The sequence below is a fragment of the Phalacrocorax carbo genome, chromosome 16 (assembly GCF_963921805.1).
Source record: "Phalacrocorax carbo chromosome 16, bPhaCar2.1, whole genome shotgun sequence".
NCBI classification, from domain to species: domain Eukaryota; kingdom Metazoa; phylum Chordata; class Aves; order Suliformes; family Phalacrocoracidae; genus Phalacrocorax; species Phalacrocorax carbo.
The window spans coordinates 1,620,989-1,638,145 of NC_087528.1; the positions used below are offsets into that span (position 1 = coordinate 1,620,989).

Consider the following 17,157-nt stretch of genomic DNA (forward strand, 5'->3'; position numbering starts at 1 on the left):
AAGACAACCTGGGGTAGGTTGTCTTCAAACAATTCTAAGGCATTGCTTTGCAAGGTAGGAATATCCTCATTTAAGCGCTCCCAACTTTCAAAACTTCAGAGCTCATAGACAAGAAATGTAGTAGATCCCACAGTTCAGCTGTTTCCATATTCCTATTCAAAAGCATGTAGGGACTTTTCAGGCTAATCCAGTTCCTTCAATTTTCTTTCATACAACTTCCCTAAAGATCCATTTTTTAAGAGAAAGGGAGTGAAACTGACATTCTTTTATACCAGAGAAGCTGATGCAAGTTGGAGTCCTACAGTAATGTGCTTGACTAACTGTTCCTTGCATGTTATAAAATGTGATGCTGATGAGAGTTTTAAACAGCTTGAAATACATTGATAGATGTATCCAAAATAGCAGCAAAGTATAAAATGAATTATGGCTCCAGTCCCCCACTGCAGTTCAGAGGCAAAACGTAGGACTGAATAACACTTCCGAACTCCTGCTGAGAAGCATTAGCTATGCCATTTTTCAGGTGGGCAGCATCCTAACATTCCTTATGTGGTCAGTGCCCAAGATCTCCCAGGCTCTCATTCTCTCTCTGAGAAACATTCCCTCATTCCTCAGCCTGTCTCTAACCTCCCAGAGGCTCTAGAAGGTAAAACATCTGGGTTTCCATTCCTCCCTGGTCTGAAGTCCATCTGTTGAATTGCAGCTTTGATAAAGTAATTATGCTTCAGGTAGGTAATAAAATGTATTGTGGACTGGGCCTTGATAAAGCTGTAGCCCAAAGGTCCTTCCTGGTTTTAGCTCCATTTTTCAGAGAAACCCAGCCCCTTCTTCATCATTTGTGCCTGACAACCTACGCTGTGCTGGGAAGAATGGGAAGAGTTAGAGCTGGGAAGTGTCACACTGAGTGCTGGGCCAGACTGGAACTATGGTGACAGTCCCTGATTTCACTCAGCCCACTCAGTCTTTGGCCAGCTGGCCGATGGCAGAACATGTGCTGTGACTCTCCCGGGCCACTGGGCTGATTCCGACCCCATCCCTTCCACCCCAGCCCCGCTACCAAATCCTGCTTGGGTTAAATCAATACTCACCCTTCCCTGTGGATTCCTGCCAGCCTTGGTTCCCAGGCAGGAGAGGTGAAGGCAATGGTGGGGGAAGAGGGGGAGCAGGAGGGGTCTGGGAACCTGGTGGGGTACTCTCCTGGCTGAAGGTAGACAGGAGAGGCAATTGCTCCTCTTTGATAGAGTTGGAAGCTGAGCCTGGCTTGGGCTTGAGAGGTGGAGGTGTTTTCTTCTCTTGCGGCAGGGGGGTTGGCTGCAAGACAGCAAAACCATTTGACCCAGTCACGCTCTGCATTACTGTGCTCTGTCCTGACACTCCTGTTATAAATCATCCCTAGGGCAGCAGTCCGACCCTAGAAACAAGATCTGTGTGAACAGAGGTACCAGGATTTTTAAATCAGTACATGATCTACAAACAGATGGAGACCAAGTAAACCCAGGTACAGAGAACCAAGTATCTGAGACTGAAGCCTCCAGTTGGGAAGAGATAAAAAGAGCCAAGACTTTGGTGCCAAATGTGAGGAACATGAGTTGCTTGCTTCCAGATCAGCCTTAAACATACCACAGTAGGCCTTGCTGCTCCAGAGCCTCTTCTCCAGGACCTCAAGTGACTTTACAGATGGGAACCCAGTCTAGGATGGGCAGCACCATGGTATGAGCTCACAGCTATCTAGTAACCCAACAAGAAATCATCTGGCTGCTATGGCACTACCAAATATCTCCCAACCTGTTGGAGACTGGGTATATAGGCCCTCTCTGGTGAGTTCTTTGGTGACCGGAGAGCAAAGAACTCACTGATTTGGGAGATGGGAGGTTCATCATTCCCAGCTTAGCCAGAGCCTCATTTTTGGGGTCATTCTTCTTCATAAATGGCTTGGGCACTCTCCTGCAAGAGAATGGGGAACACAGTTACAGGGGCTGCAGAGGGGTTGTGGCCACAGTGGAGCCATGTGGCAGTGCTGGGATACGGTTCCACTCATCTTCCTGCCCACTCTCTCACCTGGTAGGTTCGATAGGCTGGGGCTCGGGGGCTGGCCTGCTCTGGTACATTTTGATGATGTTGCGGATCTCCCGGCTGGGTTCAGGCCGCGACTCAGGGCCTGAAGGCTTCACTACAGGTGGCTCCTTTGCTTTTTTTGTCTGCTTTCTTGGCTTCAGCTCAGGAGGTGGCGAAGGGGAAGCAGGAGCTATTGGGGATGACAGCTTTAACCAACAGACCAGCAAAACACAGGAGAAAACCCTTTATCTCATTTGAAGCCCCCTCTCTTTCACCCCTAGGCTGACTGGCCATGGCCTTTCACTGCCTTGCTTTGGAATCACGCTTCTCAAAGCTCAGGCCTTTCTCTCTCTCTCACATCTCTTGTCAAGGTGCAGACTCCCAGAAGAGCCAGATCCTTTCCTCCTCTGGCCTGATACTCCTGGAAAGCTCCTGCTTGTCAGCCTGCCTGGGTCTCCACTGCACAGCATCTTACCTGCCTCTGTTTTAGGGCTGGGCTTCTCTTCTTTCTTCTTCTCCTCCTCCTCTTCCTTCTCCTCCTCCTGCTTTGGCTGAGGATTTGCTGGAGGGGTACAGGTTTTGGAAGGAGGCCTGACTTTCTTCACTCGGATCTGTTGCTCTCCTGCGTAGAAAGGGGAACCTGAGCTCATTAAACCCACAGCCAGAGCCTAGCACTAATGGTGTAGTTCCCACCCTTGCATCAGTCAGCAGAAGACTATGCTGTCTGGAGGCAAAGGAAGGTGTGGCAGACACAAGCCCAAAGATCTCTAGAAAACTGGCAACACAACCCCTCACAATCCAAATTGCAGTCAGCTAGGCAGACACCCAAAACTCCTGCTGCACAGAGCACCAGCAGCTCCTGCAGGGATTAGCTGGGTTCCAGACAGGTAGTCAAGAACACCTTGTTATGCGAGGGGGCTGCAGAACAAGGTGTTAGGATGAGTGAAATCCCCAAAGTGACAGATGCTCACCCATCTTCTGAAAATATTCTCTCTTCTGCTGGAAAGTTTCCCGAGGATAGTCATCATCTTCACTGCTGGAAAACTGGTCTTCTGTATAGTCATAAACCTGCAAGCAGTTCACAACATGGCTAGTTAGCACTAGCCAGTAGATTCCTCCACAATGCCCTTAAGTTCAGAGGTGATCTTCCCTCGCCAAGTCTGATCTAGAATTTCTCCCCATCTGGGATTATACCAGGAGATCTGTGTCTGACCCAAGGAATCATCAACCAAGTCCAGAGGAGGAGTATGTTAGAGGTCCAAGACAGCTTGCTGGAAGATAAAGAACTCAAAGCGATAAGTTTTCCTCTGGAAAAAAATCAGATCAGCTGGGATTTAATTGGTAACACTGCAGCCAAACCTCCACAGAGCTAATGCCACCAAGGTTTGCTCCTGTGTCTTAAAGACTCGGCAAGCAAATTTTGAAAGGCCTCAGTATCATAGGTAAGCATAGCTTTCAGCTCTCCTCTCTGCCAAACCACTGCCACACTGGAAGGGAAACAGAGCAAACACAAATCATTAAACTCAAGCCAAATTCACCACCACTGCTTGTTTCTCATACCGGTTCTTCTGCCTTAGCTGGCGGTTCTGGAGCTTTTGGTGGTGGTGCAGCATTCTGGCTGCTGTCAGGCTTCTTGGGTTTTGGGGAAGTGGCTGGGACTGGGGCTGGAGCCGAGGCTCGGTCTTGTGGTGGACTTGAGACTCTTGGCCTTGAGTTCTCAAGAGACTGTTGCCACCGCTGCTGCTGCTGCTGCTGCTGCTGCTGGGAAATGCTAATGGCTTGAAGGGTCACCTGCTGGGCCTGGAGGAAGGAATTGCAATGTCTGTGAGCTCTAGGCTACACAAAACCATCAGCGATCAGCCAGGCTGTCCAATTCTTTCACTGGTAATCACAGAGCATCTACATAGTCCACTGCAAATTTCCCAGCATTATGGACAAGGCATGCCCAGGGAGCCTGCTCCCACCAGGGCAAGTATGCAGAGCTCCTAACAACACCCTTAAGACTCACCTACCAGTGAGACAGCCTCCACGCCCTCACAAAGCTTTGTACAGAAAGCAGAATACTGCAGATCTGCATCTGTACCAAATTTCAGGTTAAAACCACATGGGAATTACAGATGAGGCTGCTTCTTGTCCCTGCTACTCACCCACCCATGGTGCCTCAGTGTCCTCATGTACACAAAGCAGCAAAAAGGGGGTTCCCAGTTTTGCAGTCTTAAATAACCCCAACCTAACCCCCAGCACATAATCACAGAGTGCTAAAGAGCAGGCCTAATGCAGGAGGGGAGCATGGCTAACCTCTTCACAGACATACACCAGTGCGTTTTTCTTCCCCAGTTCCTGAGCCCCTCCCAGCCAGTCCCTTCCACTCACCATGAGCATGGCTTGCTGGTTGATAAAGGTTTGCTGTTGTGCTGCTAACTGATTGGGATCTATAGCTGGAACCACAGGCTGGGGCATAACCATGGCTGTGGAAGACACACATGTCTGCGCACACCCACAGGCAACCATTCCCCACAGTGCCTGAGCATCAGCCCAGAGCTGAGTGTTCACTCTGCGCTCCACCTGACATTCAGATGCACAGGCTCTGTTACAACACCCACCCTTCCACCCTTTTCCCCGTATAGTTACTGAAACACTGTGTTATTACCTGGCATAGGTGCCATCCCCCCAGCCACTGGCATCATAGGCGTGGCTGCTGGCATCCCCATCATCGAAGGCATGGGCTGGTAAACTGGTGCTTGAGTCATTCCAGAGAAGCCTGGAGGCAAAAGGCCACACAAACAGTGCTTTTGGTGAATCCCAGAACAGGAAGCCCAGATCAATCCCCACAGAATGCATCACACACACTGGGTACCTCTGATTCTCTCCACATGTACCAACCACAGGGACATGTGGATGTTTTATCTCTTCACATACAGCAGGACACAGCAAAACTCAGGTGGAAAAAGGAAACCTAAGAGAAATGTGTGGCCTGCCAGACCTTACAATAGCAGGATCCAGACCCTGCTTCTGCAGTGTAGCTTAGGACACCACCATCCTTCATGGCTAAGCATATAAATAGCTCCTGCCTATGTATCATTAGAGAGGAGGGTTTCTCCTGAGGGTTGGGCAAAGATCTCTGGGATTTCTAGATCCATATTTGCAGCAGGTAGCAAGGGTGAGTGAACAACGAGCCCTGGCCTGCGTGTCTTTGTGTATCATGTGAAGGGACTGTGGGGAGAAAGGAGTTCCTCTGCTCCCAGCAGTCAAGTCCCACATGAGGCCACAAAGCAAATCCCACTGAGGGCAAAGAGCGCAGAGCAAGGGGCATGGAGTCAGTCTCAGCTAGGAGTGAGTCAGCACACAGCATAGGTCTACTGAATCATGATGTCCTCGCCAGGGAGAATGGTCCATGGGGAGATCTTCACATCCCTCACTGATGTAAGTAGCCACATGAGTAACAAACTGGCCTCAAGCCAGTGATCTGTAATAAGGGTTGTCATACCCCAGAGCCTCTACAATAGCCAAAAATAGTCCCAGTCTCGGTAATGATCTGAACAGGACATTTCCTACTTTTCTGAAACAGCCTGGGTGTGTTCCTACACATGCAGACTTCTCAGTGCCATTATATATTGGTGTTTGACTCCACCCTGCTGAAAATACCCGAGTCTTAGCTCCACAGAAATGCAGAAAAGTAAAGAATCCAAACACACAAAACAGAACCTCTACAGGGTTCAGACTTACTAACCCAAGGCATAGCTAGAGATGATGGAAAAGTCTGTAAGGAAGCAAAAAGAAAGATTAAAACCCTCCCCTAGAAAGGCAGCAACTATTTTGTGAAAGAGCAAGGTGAATAGAAGGTGAATACAGGACTTATGAGTATTGGCCTAGGGAGGAGGTGGCCCGGGTCAGAAGCAAGGTACCTGTTGCCTTGACCCCGAGACCAATGCAAGAGAGAAATTAAAAGCTGAACAAAGGTGGTACCCTTACGTAGCACCTTCCCCAAATCATCTGTCTCCCAGCACCTGGGAGTGAGGAGTGCAACTTCTAATGACCTACACTAAAGACCAATTCTCTTCATTAATCAGTTGAACCCATGCAATAATTAGCGTTTAAGGGACTCCCTGACTTGTGCTCACTGAAGCTTTTGTAGCCCCACAGGTGTTCCCAGCTGTCCCCATCTACAGACCTGTAGAAGGAAAGATTCCTCTCTGTGTGGGTCCAATCTTCCCACCCCCTTTCATGCGTCCAGTCAGACTCTCCCTGTTCTCCATATCCTGCATCAAGAAAAAACAGGGTTACCTGAGCCCAGAGAGATAGACTTCACAGAGGGCGAGCCATCCAAAGGCATATCTGAGCTGAGCAGAGGCAGAGTGAATAGGCAGCAGCATGCATGAGGGAGTCACAGGGACAGGAGAGCTGCAGAAGGAAAGTAAGAGGGAACATCAAGACACTTACTGGTACTCTGGAGCCTTGATGCAGCACAGTGCTGAAGAGATCATCCACATAGTGATCCAAGCCTACAGGGGTCCTCAGGTCACCTCTGAATCTTGAATCTAAGAGCAGAGAGAAGTCTGGTGACAAGGCAGGTAAGGAATATTGCTTCATCTCCAGTCCCTGTTGGACAGTCATGTTTTGGAGTAGGGCCCTTCCTTGCCCTACATACAGAATCACCTGCCTCCCACTCTGCTCTGATTCCCTGGCTGGGGCCCATCCGGCCCTTCCCAGTGCCATCCACAGTCCTGGGCAAGAGCTTACCTGGATGGACATTGCTGAATTCTGGAGGCATGCTAGGTGGTGGGAAGGTAGGGGCTTGGATTCCTGGAGCAGGAGGGATCCTGTAGGAGGAAAATGAGATGAGGAGAGAGAAAGATGAGCCACAGGGTGACAAGGCCACAAGTGGTGGGGCAGGAGGACTAGGTGACTTACAAATCCAGGTCAGAGTTCCGGAGGAAGCTCCTCTCCCTTTCAGAAGTGATGGGGTACTCAGCTGAGGACTGAGGGGTGTTGCTGAGGTTGCTGGTCTCCTCCATCTCTCCGATGAGGTCCAGCACGAAGTCACAGCCCAGCAGGTCCTGCCATGTGTTGCCAGTAAACATGGAGAGAGACCACCCTCGAGACTTCTTATCACAGCCCCTGGTAACAGGGAAAGAAAGGAGAGAAGAGGTATCCAGGTAGGCAGCGGAAAGAAAGGAAAACATTGCATTCAGTTTCATCTTGCCTTGTCTATCCTGGCTTAAGTTCTTAAGATTTAGGGTGTGAATCAACTATTAAGTGCCCAGGGTCAGGAAAAAATTAGAATCACTCAAGATTTGACCATTTTTTTCCCCATCTTTTCTCTGAAGCTGCTCTGACAGATCATGCCAGTGATTCCTCTGTTCCTAAAGAGGTCCACAGTTTATACACCCAGATGGAAGGGTAAAGGAGATAGCACAAGCCAGAGTGGGTAAGGAGTGGCTATTCCACATCTGACCATATAAATTCCAGACTGCAGCCTCAGCCAGTCTGAACCTTAGAACTAGTCACACCCCTAGACTTCTCCCATCCTCTGGCAGTACCTTGCATTCAGGAGCCAGCCTGCATACTGCTCCCCAGTCATCCAGGACTCCACCTCAGCTGAGAACTTCTCCTCTAGCACAGAAAAGAAAGTCATTACACACAGCCTCCCTTACAGGACCCAAAGCAACACGTAAGCTCTGCAGGGCACAGGCAAAGCCCAGCTGGAAAGGCTTAAACACTCCTGAGGGGGAGCCACAGGTGGACTGACAGCACATGGAGGGCTCACATGAGCACATTCACATCTGAAATAACTGATGGCATAAGTTGGCATTTCAAAGCTGACAGCTGAAAACCCTCACAGTGTCCTGGTTCGCTTGGACCACAACTCCACTCACCAAGGAGCCAGGGCAGGGATGTTTTGCATTCAATTCACAGAGCTTCTGAGCGATCAAGAGGCACCATAAGCCAATATTTGAGAAGGGAGGAAGGCAGAAAGTCCCTGTAACAAAGGCAGCAGTGGCTGCTGCCTGGGCTATTCAATAATGGATAATAGAAAACCAGACCCATACAGATGCACAACTAGACGGCCCTCTGTTGAGATGGGCCCAAACTCAGAAAAATCTCATCCCTCAGGCTGTGTAGCAGGTCTGAGATCATCAGGCTCAGACTTTGGGAGTCTTAAGTCTAGATTCATAAGCTTGCATCCCCCATGGTTGTACCAGCCAGAAGGAATCAGTACCCTGATCCCTCTTTACTAAGCTGAGGGAAGCATTTTCTGAATGTTGATTTCTGCGCTGGAAAAGTCCTTAGGGACTAGAAGATAGCAGAGGGGCAGAAGCACGAGTTACCGTTAAAGGTATGAACATCCAGAACCATCTTCCCTCTCCTCTGGTTTGCAGTCCACTCCAGCTGAGTGGGAGGGTAGGCCCGGGCGAATGTAGCGTCTATCTCCGTGTGCTGTGCCGCTGTCAAGATCTTGCGCTGGCAAACAGCGTTGTAGCCCTCCATGCCATGATCTGACACAAATCTAGGAAAAGATTGCCTTCACACACTGCTCATCTCTCTTAACCTTAATGAAAGTGTAGCTGGCTCTTTTCTCTTCCTTACTTCAGCAACGGTTTCTCCAGTGCTGGTGAAGGGGCAAAGCAGCTCAGCAAAGTCGCCATCAGGACCCAAGCTCGCTGGCTGTGCTCTGTGTCTGGGTTCTTCCATGTCTGGGCAACTACCTGACTGAAGATTTCATTGCGCAGAGCCACATTATTCAAACCTCTCCCAGCAATGTAGTTGCCCAGAAGCACCTCCTGCCAGCCATGGAGACTCTTATCACCAATGAACCGCAAAATCTAGAAGCATCCAGGGGGGGAAAAAAGAGAGAGCTCTAGCTGTAACCCTCTGTCCCAAACTGTGTTGTGAGGTGACAACCTGGGTTGTAGACACCAGGGTGTTTGTGAGCCTAAGGGTAGCCAACACCGGGATCAGGATTTGTTCTCAGTTTTTGTGCACGACCTGAGTCCTGGGGAATTTGGGAGGCAGTGCTCTTAGATATGGGACCCTGACTGAAAATCAGGACGACTTCAGACTCCTCTTAGTTATGCCTCTGACTCAGAATTTGTTCTTGGGCAAAATACTTCCCCTTCCATGGGCAGAGCTCAGGTACACAAGCAAGTTACCATAGGCTATTTGTTACTGTGTCTGAGCTCACAGGCTGCCTAGCTGTAAAAATACGTAAAACAAACTGATTCCTAACTCATCTTTGTGAAAAGCTCAGAAAGCCAGACATGAGAAAACACTAACAACTGAATGTTGAAAAGGCTTTGGTATAGTTAGTATTATACCAAGTAGTATGAGATGTGGTATCTCAACCAACTCACTTGAGCAATGATTCAGCTTCTTGGCTATGCATATCAATACCTTAGATGCTTTTGTAATTTGTATTCCTCACCCTTAGGTATAGAATAATTTCTTTCAGCCTCTACACTTCAATATATCATTAGATTAAATTTTTTTCTAAACTCTGCCATGGACAGCTTTGGAAAGAACATTTATGAGTGACAGCCTATGTTTTTCCACAGAGAACAACACCACTTAAAATGGTTAATGGTAGTAAATGTGTCAGAGATTCACTGAGGAAAACAGGAGATGGCAGTTGTTTAGTTCTCATGGAAATCTTTGCAGTAAAATCCCTTTGTATTACAGCCTTTGCCAAAGAAATAGCCATTTTTTAATTAGCATTATTTGATTAGCATAATTATCTTTGACCTTCATTAAAATAATAGTAGTCAGCTTAAACACAATCTTATTCACAAGATTCTGTTGAAGCTTATGCTCTTCTATAATTGGGATCATTAGGACAAACAAGAGACTGGGTTTAGCTACTACCTTTCCTAACGGGCTTATTTTAATTACCTGTAATTCTCAAAAGGATTACCAGATTTACCTAGAAATAATCTGAAGTTTCATTCTATTTTCAGAGAGTCAATATCACCATTTTTAAGAAGAAATGTATGCATCACATCCACAGAGATGAAATAACACCATCCCCCTCCCGCAAACACTAAAGAATCAGGGTGTGGTTCCAGGTGTAGCTTTCTTGATGACAAAGTCCCTGCCTTTTCCCAGCCTTTGTACAACAGTTCACTGTCCCCTGTTGTGTACTGATGCAACTGTATGCCTGAGATACAACCAAGATATTTACTATAAACCATACCATGGAAAAGATCTGGGCTAAATTAAACTTTTTTATGACTGACAGATAAGAATAAGTGCTTGGGCAGACAGAGCTCCCTTATACTATCATTGCTACTGAATCTGGAATATTGGGACACTAAGGCTTAGCGGCCTAATTCCTATATGTCCTGCCAAATACCAGGCAATTCACTTTGATCCCGTGGGTCTATGGCTGGTCTATGCCTCAGCAAGCACACAGGAACCCTAAGGGGCTGCAGGTGATCTCTGCCATCCATCATCTACATCCTGGATGACTGCCATCTGCTCCCCTACACACCATGTATTGTAAGAACAGTAGGAATCACCAGCATCTTGTTGCACAAAGGCATCAAAACATTGTCTTATGCTCACCTGTCCTTCAACAAGGACCTGGTCAAGAAAGATGTCTCTTACCAGCTTGTTGATCTCAAGCGCGCTCTCATGGTGTTCAGCATCCAGATGGGTTAAGGGGTGCTGCAGAGGCTGACCAGGGACGGGGAAATATGTATTCTACAAAGAAACAAAACGACAGAAACGTAGAGTTTGTTCCTGGTGTTACTAGAACTAGTGTGTCTCCCCAGTGGAGAAGCAATGAAGAGATATAAAATGAGTTCCCACCTCGAAGTGTGACTTAATGAAAGAGGAGAAAGGATAGCTGTTGATGGTGGGTGGGAGGGAAAGGTCATCTTTGACCTTGACTTCTGGAGGCAATCCCTCAGTTATCTGTTTGGCCTGTGCTTGGTACTGACCTGCAAGAGAAAGAGGTCTGTGTGTTGTAGCTGTTGGAAAGGCAGCTGGGACATGTCCAACTCACAGTGCAGCACGTGGCTAACATGCATCTAATCTTGCCTGAGCACCCGTACCAACCCCTTGGCTCCAGGGACACCCAGTCCACCCCTGCTGCCCTAAACCCCCAGGCAGGGACATCCTCACTTCCTTGAGACCACAAGGCCTAACTTCACGAGCGAGCTTTTACAGCTCTGATCTCTCAGACTCTTATCACCAGGTAACACCCAGAGGGCAGTCAGCACCTGGAGTTTCAGTTCTGTTAGGCAGAGTTTACAAGGCAGAAAACCTTGTAGAGCCTATGCAGAGATAGTGCTGACAGCTGCTCAGTCAAAAAGTAGATGAGAGGTCTTCATGATGAGGCACCGTATGAGGGATTTATCACAGATAATAGAGGAGCAAACATCTTCCTAAATGAAGAGATTTCTCAATGCAGCACAGATTCTGTGCGTTCTCCAAACCAGCGTGTCCCCTGATACTCTCCTCCTCCTTCCAGTTCACATCCCATCGGTTTTCATTTTCCGCAGTTTCAGTGCGGTTTGTCCCCTGAGCTCCTCTGGGTAACACTGCTCACTAGACCAGCTGATAGTCCCTAGAGGGGTATGCCATGAAGTGTGAGGTGTTTGGGAATCCAGCACAGTCTGCTCCAGTTCACAAGACTCTTCTGCCTGATTATATCTTTCACTGTATTCTCCAGAAGGCTAAAGATACAGCTGTCATTCTGTTAGCTGCTATACCAACATAAAGAGGCAAATCCTGCCTCAACCTATTTCAACGTAAATATATATTTTGTACAAAGTTACAGAGGGAGCAAAACTGCAAATAACTTAATGCTCAAGATCAGATCAACAGCTTGGGAAATTATTTAGTTAGTGGTATTTTGGTGATTTGAAAACAAAACAGAACAAAAAGCTTCCCACGCCAAGCAAAACTTTTCCCTTAATTGTTATGTTGTTACGTCGTTTCTACTTCTATTTTAAAAGAAGTTTGAACAAGTTATTTTTAATGAAAACCCAAAAACATTTCTTTGAAAGTGCCAAAATTGTAGTTTTGACTTTTTCACCTTTAATTTCCCTAAAGGTTTTTGAGTAGAAAAAACAGGTGGTTTTAAGTTCTCACACCCCAGATACCCAGCTCTGCAAGAGACCGGAGTTCATTAAAGAGTTTGCTGTCACATAGCTTTGAGCAAAAGGTTTTGCACCATCACTGTCGTCAGCTCTCTCAGCAGAGTTCAAAAGCAGAGCTGCAAAGGTAACAAAGATACTGAATTTTAATCTGGTGTTCTGCCCACTGGCCCAAATCACTTTTCCGCCCTGTCATGCTGGGAAACCATATACATGTCACCATTTGCTGTTATTATATTTACACTGCAATGATAATAAATCAAATACCAGGTGACAGAAAACAGATAGAACAAGCACATACTTAAACTGCTAGAAAATGAGGAAATAAACAGTAAAGTAAGACAGCGCAGGAGAGGAAGGGAAGGAGGGAGGATGTCTCACCTTCAGCCAACTGCAGGAGCACAGCAAGCTCTGCAGGGATCTCCAGCAGTCCCACGTCCTGTGGGGAGAGGGAACAAGTCAGTCACTGGGGTACCGGAAGTGAAACAACAAAACCCCTGAGCTGTTCTGTGGAGACTGGGTAAAGCTGCCTTTGAAAAGCTGGCCGGAACAAGGATTGAGCATCTGAGCAAAGCCCAGCAAAGCCCGTAGCTTCCCCCCACGCAACATTCGCAAACATTACAAATAGGGAAATGGCATATTAACACGGTGTATGACATGGGCCAGCAAATGAGGGAAAGGTGAGTAACTCCTAAAATATCAACTGGCACAGCAGGAAGTGACAGGAAAGTCGACTTTCTTTGACTCATCTCTCATTACTAACACGTTCGGCATATTGAGCGGAAGAGATTGCAGCTCAAGTGTAAGGGCCGTTTCCTACTATGCCTTTTTCTGCCATTTTTATTTTCCAGTATCCAAGAGTGCTACAGCATAAATAGAGACCTGATTCTGATCTTTGATGCACACCACTATTTTGGAGGTTCCTAAGGAAGCTCAGATCTGCACCTGGGTAATTCAGATGAGAATCTGGCCAGTGAGCCTTGATTTTTCACTGGTTTGTACCTTGCATTACACATGCATTTGTGCAAGGTAGGAAATAAATGAGCCGATGCAACACAGGGTGTCAGCATCAACATCTGCATATAAGGTCAGCTCAGGGCATTTCAGACAGGACTACCCAGATTAAGACTTTTGGCTCTTAACCATTAAACCCTTAGCTTTTGGGTTTTGGGGTTTTTTTAAGTTCTGCATAGTAAAGCCTCTACTCACCAGCATACTATTCTGACACCTCGCTCCACATAAACCGCTCAGCAATGCTTAAAGACAGATTCACAGCTTTTTTTGATCAGTTTGATTTTGCTCATGAGAAGATACTTTAAGTCTAGCTTTTCAATGGCATAATCAGGAAGTAGACTGCAAAATGCCACAGTCCTGGATCCACACCTGAGGAAGCAGGTGATATTGCAAGAGCATCCAGTGCTAAATATTCTTGTTTTTATTACTGAGAAATCTGCACAAAATTGTGGATTATGTCAATTCAGATTTCCTTGCTACACACATCATGGCAAATGTGAGGCTGGTCTAGACATACAAATAATAACATTACTTCACGGTGTGACATACAGTAGTTGATACATATTAAACTTGTTATGAAGCCTTTAAATACCTCCCTTCCTCTACAACATCTTCCATAACTATATTTGTGCACAACTGCCTCATTCCCACCTCTCTTGACAGAACATGATTGTCAAAAATAGTCTTCCTCCCAGCTCCAAAGAACAGGTCCAGTGCTGTGAACAAGTACGGTACTTTATGATGCCTGACTATGCCCAGAGATCGGGAAACACTGAACTAATGAAAGAGTTTGTATTAGAAGGCTCTTTATACCAGGCTAAACTGCATTCTTGCTAATAGGTTTCCAGTACACATGTGGGCTCTGTACACTCTGCAGACGTTTTGCTATTCCCCAGCCAACCTGGGCTGAGGAGGCATAAGGGAGGGAGAACAAGAAACCCTTGTTTTATCTCAAACTCTCCCAGACTGTTTGACAACTCACCATTCCTTGGCTGGGACTGTTCTCTGTGTCACCACTGGCCAGGGACCTCCTTCTTCGTTTCTTTTCCTCTAACTGCTGCTGTGAGGAGATCAAAGGGGGATGGGGAGGTGGGAAAAGATGTATATGAGGTCACTTCCAGCTACTTCTAAGGGCAGACTCCACAGATGGGCAGGAGCTGGGATCCTGCTCCAGCAGACAAAATGAGAGAACAGCTGCAGACCCTTCCTGGGACTCAATGCTGCATTGAGAAGGGGGTGCTCAAGCAAAGCCCTTAGCTTTGCTGAAACGCCACCTTCCCGGAACAACACAATTCAACACAGAGAGCCTCCACCACCTGCCCAGCATCCCTGCCACACCTTTCCTCCCTTACCTGGCATTTGATGTGCCCCAGGACAAAAGCACACAGAGGCTGTCAGAAATATTCGCCTGCCTCTTCCAGCATCAAAGAATAGGGTAACACAGCCTGAACATAGATGACAAACTTGTCCATGGAGAGTGACCCCTTTAGAGGGGATGGCAGGGACACCAAAAGCCAAACGCCCTTGCAGCTCTGCCCTTTCCCATCCATTCTATTGTTCCCCAGCCTCACCACTCACCTGACTCCTACTCCGAGATGGAAAAGGAGGGTCTGTGTCTCTCCTCCTCTCTCTCCTGTTTGTCTATGTTTCAGAACCGAGTGACTAGATGGGAGGTTATGAGGGCTGGGCTGAGAAAGACAGTAGGCATATGAAAGTCCAAAGGGCAGGGCTGTAGGGTGGGAGGAAAGGAGGAACTTTGCAGCAGGTGAACTTTGAGACCTTTATTGTTGCTACTGCTTATACAGAAACGTCAGCAAGCAAACACTGGAGGAACAGAAACAGATTCAAAAGAGCTGTGCTGTTGTGGCTACCTGGAAGAAAGAAAAGCTAGATTCTGTCCAAGTAAGAAGGGGCAGAAAAAGAAACAGAAACACACACTGCTCTGGGCATGGCATGGCAGAAGGAACCTCTGCAGTCTTCCAGCAACAACACTGACCTTAACCCTCTGCTCCATCCTTTGCTAGTCATGCCAGCAGCTGTACTGGGTCCCTCCCTCCCTCACGGTGCTGACACCTATAGGGATGTTAGCTGCACCCTAAGGAGAAATGGTCTGATCTCCTGTTTTCAATTTTCTTTTTAATAGCTTGTGCAAAATGCATTCAACCTATTTGACAGAACCATAACTCTCTCCTGCATACGATTTTCCATTTTCTCAAACCATTGCCATCCTGTTCTCACCCCAGCTATGGGCCCAGCTGAGGGCCCATAGCTGAAGGTTGAGGACTTTCGCAGCCAGAGGTAGCTGTAATGGGTCATGGAAGGATCTCTGTGGACTGAAAAAATCTTGCATTTCAGTCACCATCTGGGAAAACATTAGAAATTGAACTGGACAACTAAAAGAGCAAGATGAAAGACTCCTTAATAGCTTGAGCAGAGCAGCAGCTCTGGAGGCCACAAACGGCATAAGCTCATGTCTTGTGTGGCACAACCCAGAGAAGCTCACATACACAGACATGCAAACCACCTGCATTTGTACTACCTTTGCCAATTCTGAAATCTGTCTACAGAAAGAAGGCTCCAGTCTCTGTATTTCCTTCTTTTGACTACATTTATGTCAGCCAGAGAGCGAAGGACACCTCATTGGATTATTTCCAAGAAACTTGCTGAAGCCATCCCTGCCCTGGCCTCACCCCATCACCAGCTCTCTCTACCTGGGGCAGAAATAGCTCCTGCAGTACACCTGGTCCTGACAAGAGTGTTACCTGGCAGTGCTTTCTCCTTTGAATCAAAGATCTGGAGATTAAAATCATGGTATTAAATTGCACCAAAGTTTTCTTCAGCCTCCTGTAACGCTTCCTGGAGAGATGTGAAAAGAGAAGAATAGCTAATGAGGGAAACATCAACAAAATTTAGGCAGACAGTGGACTCATTTCAAGGGTATGGGCCAAACAGAACATTTATACAATCAGCCAGTCTGGATTTGGGCATACTGTGTTAAGCCTGGTCCTCTCTTTGATGTTTTCCCTACATCCTTTACTCTGGCTCTCACAATATCAGCCTTAGCACAGGCTAATTACAATAACAGTTTTAACAGCAGCTGTATTTCCCCTGGAACCTCTGCTCAGTGTCGGGAACTGGGCTGGGAAGTCCCTCCTCCACCATTCCAGTGACAGGACACCCCCCTGCAGAGCAGGCCAGCATGAGGAGGGGCCTGGTCAGGCACATCCCCACCTTGCTGTCCTAGGCAAGGACGAAGGGCTGTACCTTGCCTGGCCTTTGGCTCCTGACCTTGCCTGGTAACCTCGAAAGTGAGCCTGAATGATTGTGACTTTCTCCTGGAGGACACGGAGGCGTCTGCGGTGAAGGAGGCATCGGAACTTCCTTTGCAGAGTAACAATGGCCCAACTCTGCCTCTGCTTCCATCGTCTCTCCAGAAGCTGCCTGGCCTTCTCCTTCAGAAAGACCTGGGCAAAGATCAATAATAAAAGCTGCTGGGTTACCTCTTTGTAGTCTTTAAGGCTCCCTGCTAAGGATACTGCACTCCCTTAATTGGGGAGGGTGGGAGGCACAGGTACAGGTAACAGAAATAGGTGTATTTGTGGAGGACAGGGAATCAGGGAGTGATAGAGATTAGTAGGCAGGAAAGGCAGAAGCCCAGGTCTCCATCAAGGAATGCTGGGTAGACAAAGGAGTTGGCCGTGCTACTACGACAATCTGGAGCCAGAGTCTCCTGTTTCTTTATCTGAAATGCTAAAACTTCCTCCTTCATACCTGAGACAAGAATCAAAGCAAAGGGGAGGTGAAGACATGGAATGTTCTCCCCCTCCCTCCCTCTTCACTGACAGCCAGTGAATGGATGGCTGGTCCTGTGCGACTTAGACGGGATTCTCTATAGACATCACCTTTGTTAAACCAATCTGATAGAGATCTGAGGGGTTCCCCACCACATGAGACAGCACTGCCGCACAGCCTTCTCTCTCCTCCAAGCAGCTGT

General features: G+C 47.5%; 1 protein-coding gene across 1 annotated transcript in view; it reads right to left on the minus strand.

Annotated features, from left to right (window-relative positions):
• MYO15B (myosin XVB) overlaps positions 1-15,213 on the minus strand; it is a 28,102-nt gene extending 12,889 nt beyond the window's left edge. Inside the window, exons 1-20 of the mRNA XM_064467074.1 lie at positions 14,742-15,213; positions 14,146-14,220; positions 12,531-12,588; positions 10,858-10,988; positions 10,654-10,749; positions 8,641-8,876; positions 8,382-8,560; positions 7,593-7,665; positions 6,964-7,170; positions 6,793-6,872; positions 6,493-6,590; positions 6,224-6,311; positions 4,703-4,813; positions 4,426-4,520; positions 3,613-3,852; positions 3,024-3,120; positions 2,528-2,674; positions 2,056-2,242; positions 1,851-1,941; positions 1,086-1,308 (exon numbers count right to left, since the gene is read on the minus strand). Of these exons, the coding sequence (XP_064323144.1) occupies positions 1,086-1,308; positions 1,851-1,941; positions 2,056-2,242; positions 2,528-2,674; positions 3,024-3,120; positions 3,613-3,852; positions 4,426-4,520; positions 4,703-4,813; positions 6,224-6,311; positions 6,493-6,590; positions 6,793-6,872; positions 6,964-7,170; positions 7,593-7,665; positions 8,382-8,560; positions 8,641-8,876; positions 10,654-10,749; positions 10,858-10,988; positions 12,531-12,588; positions 14,146-14,148 (2,440 nt within the window). The 5' untranslated portion in view covers positions 14,149-14,220; positions 14,742-15,213. The remainder of the gene's footprint in view (positions 1-1,085; positions 1,309-1,850; positions 1,942-2,055; positions 2,243-2,527; positions 2,675-3,023; positions 3,121-3,612; positions 3,853-4,425; positions 4,521-4,702; positions 4,814-6,223; positions 6,312-6,492; positions 6,591-6,792; positions 6,873-6,963; positions 7,171-7,592; positions 7,666-8,381; positions 8,561-8,640; positions 8,877-10,653; positions 10,750-10,857; positions 10,989-12,530; positions 12,589-14,145; positions 14,221-14,741) is intronic.
• Between the last annotated feature and the right edge of the window lie 1,944 nt (positions 15,214-17,157).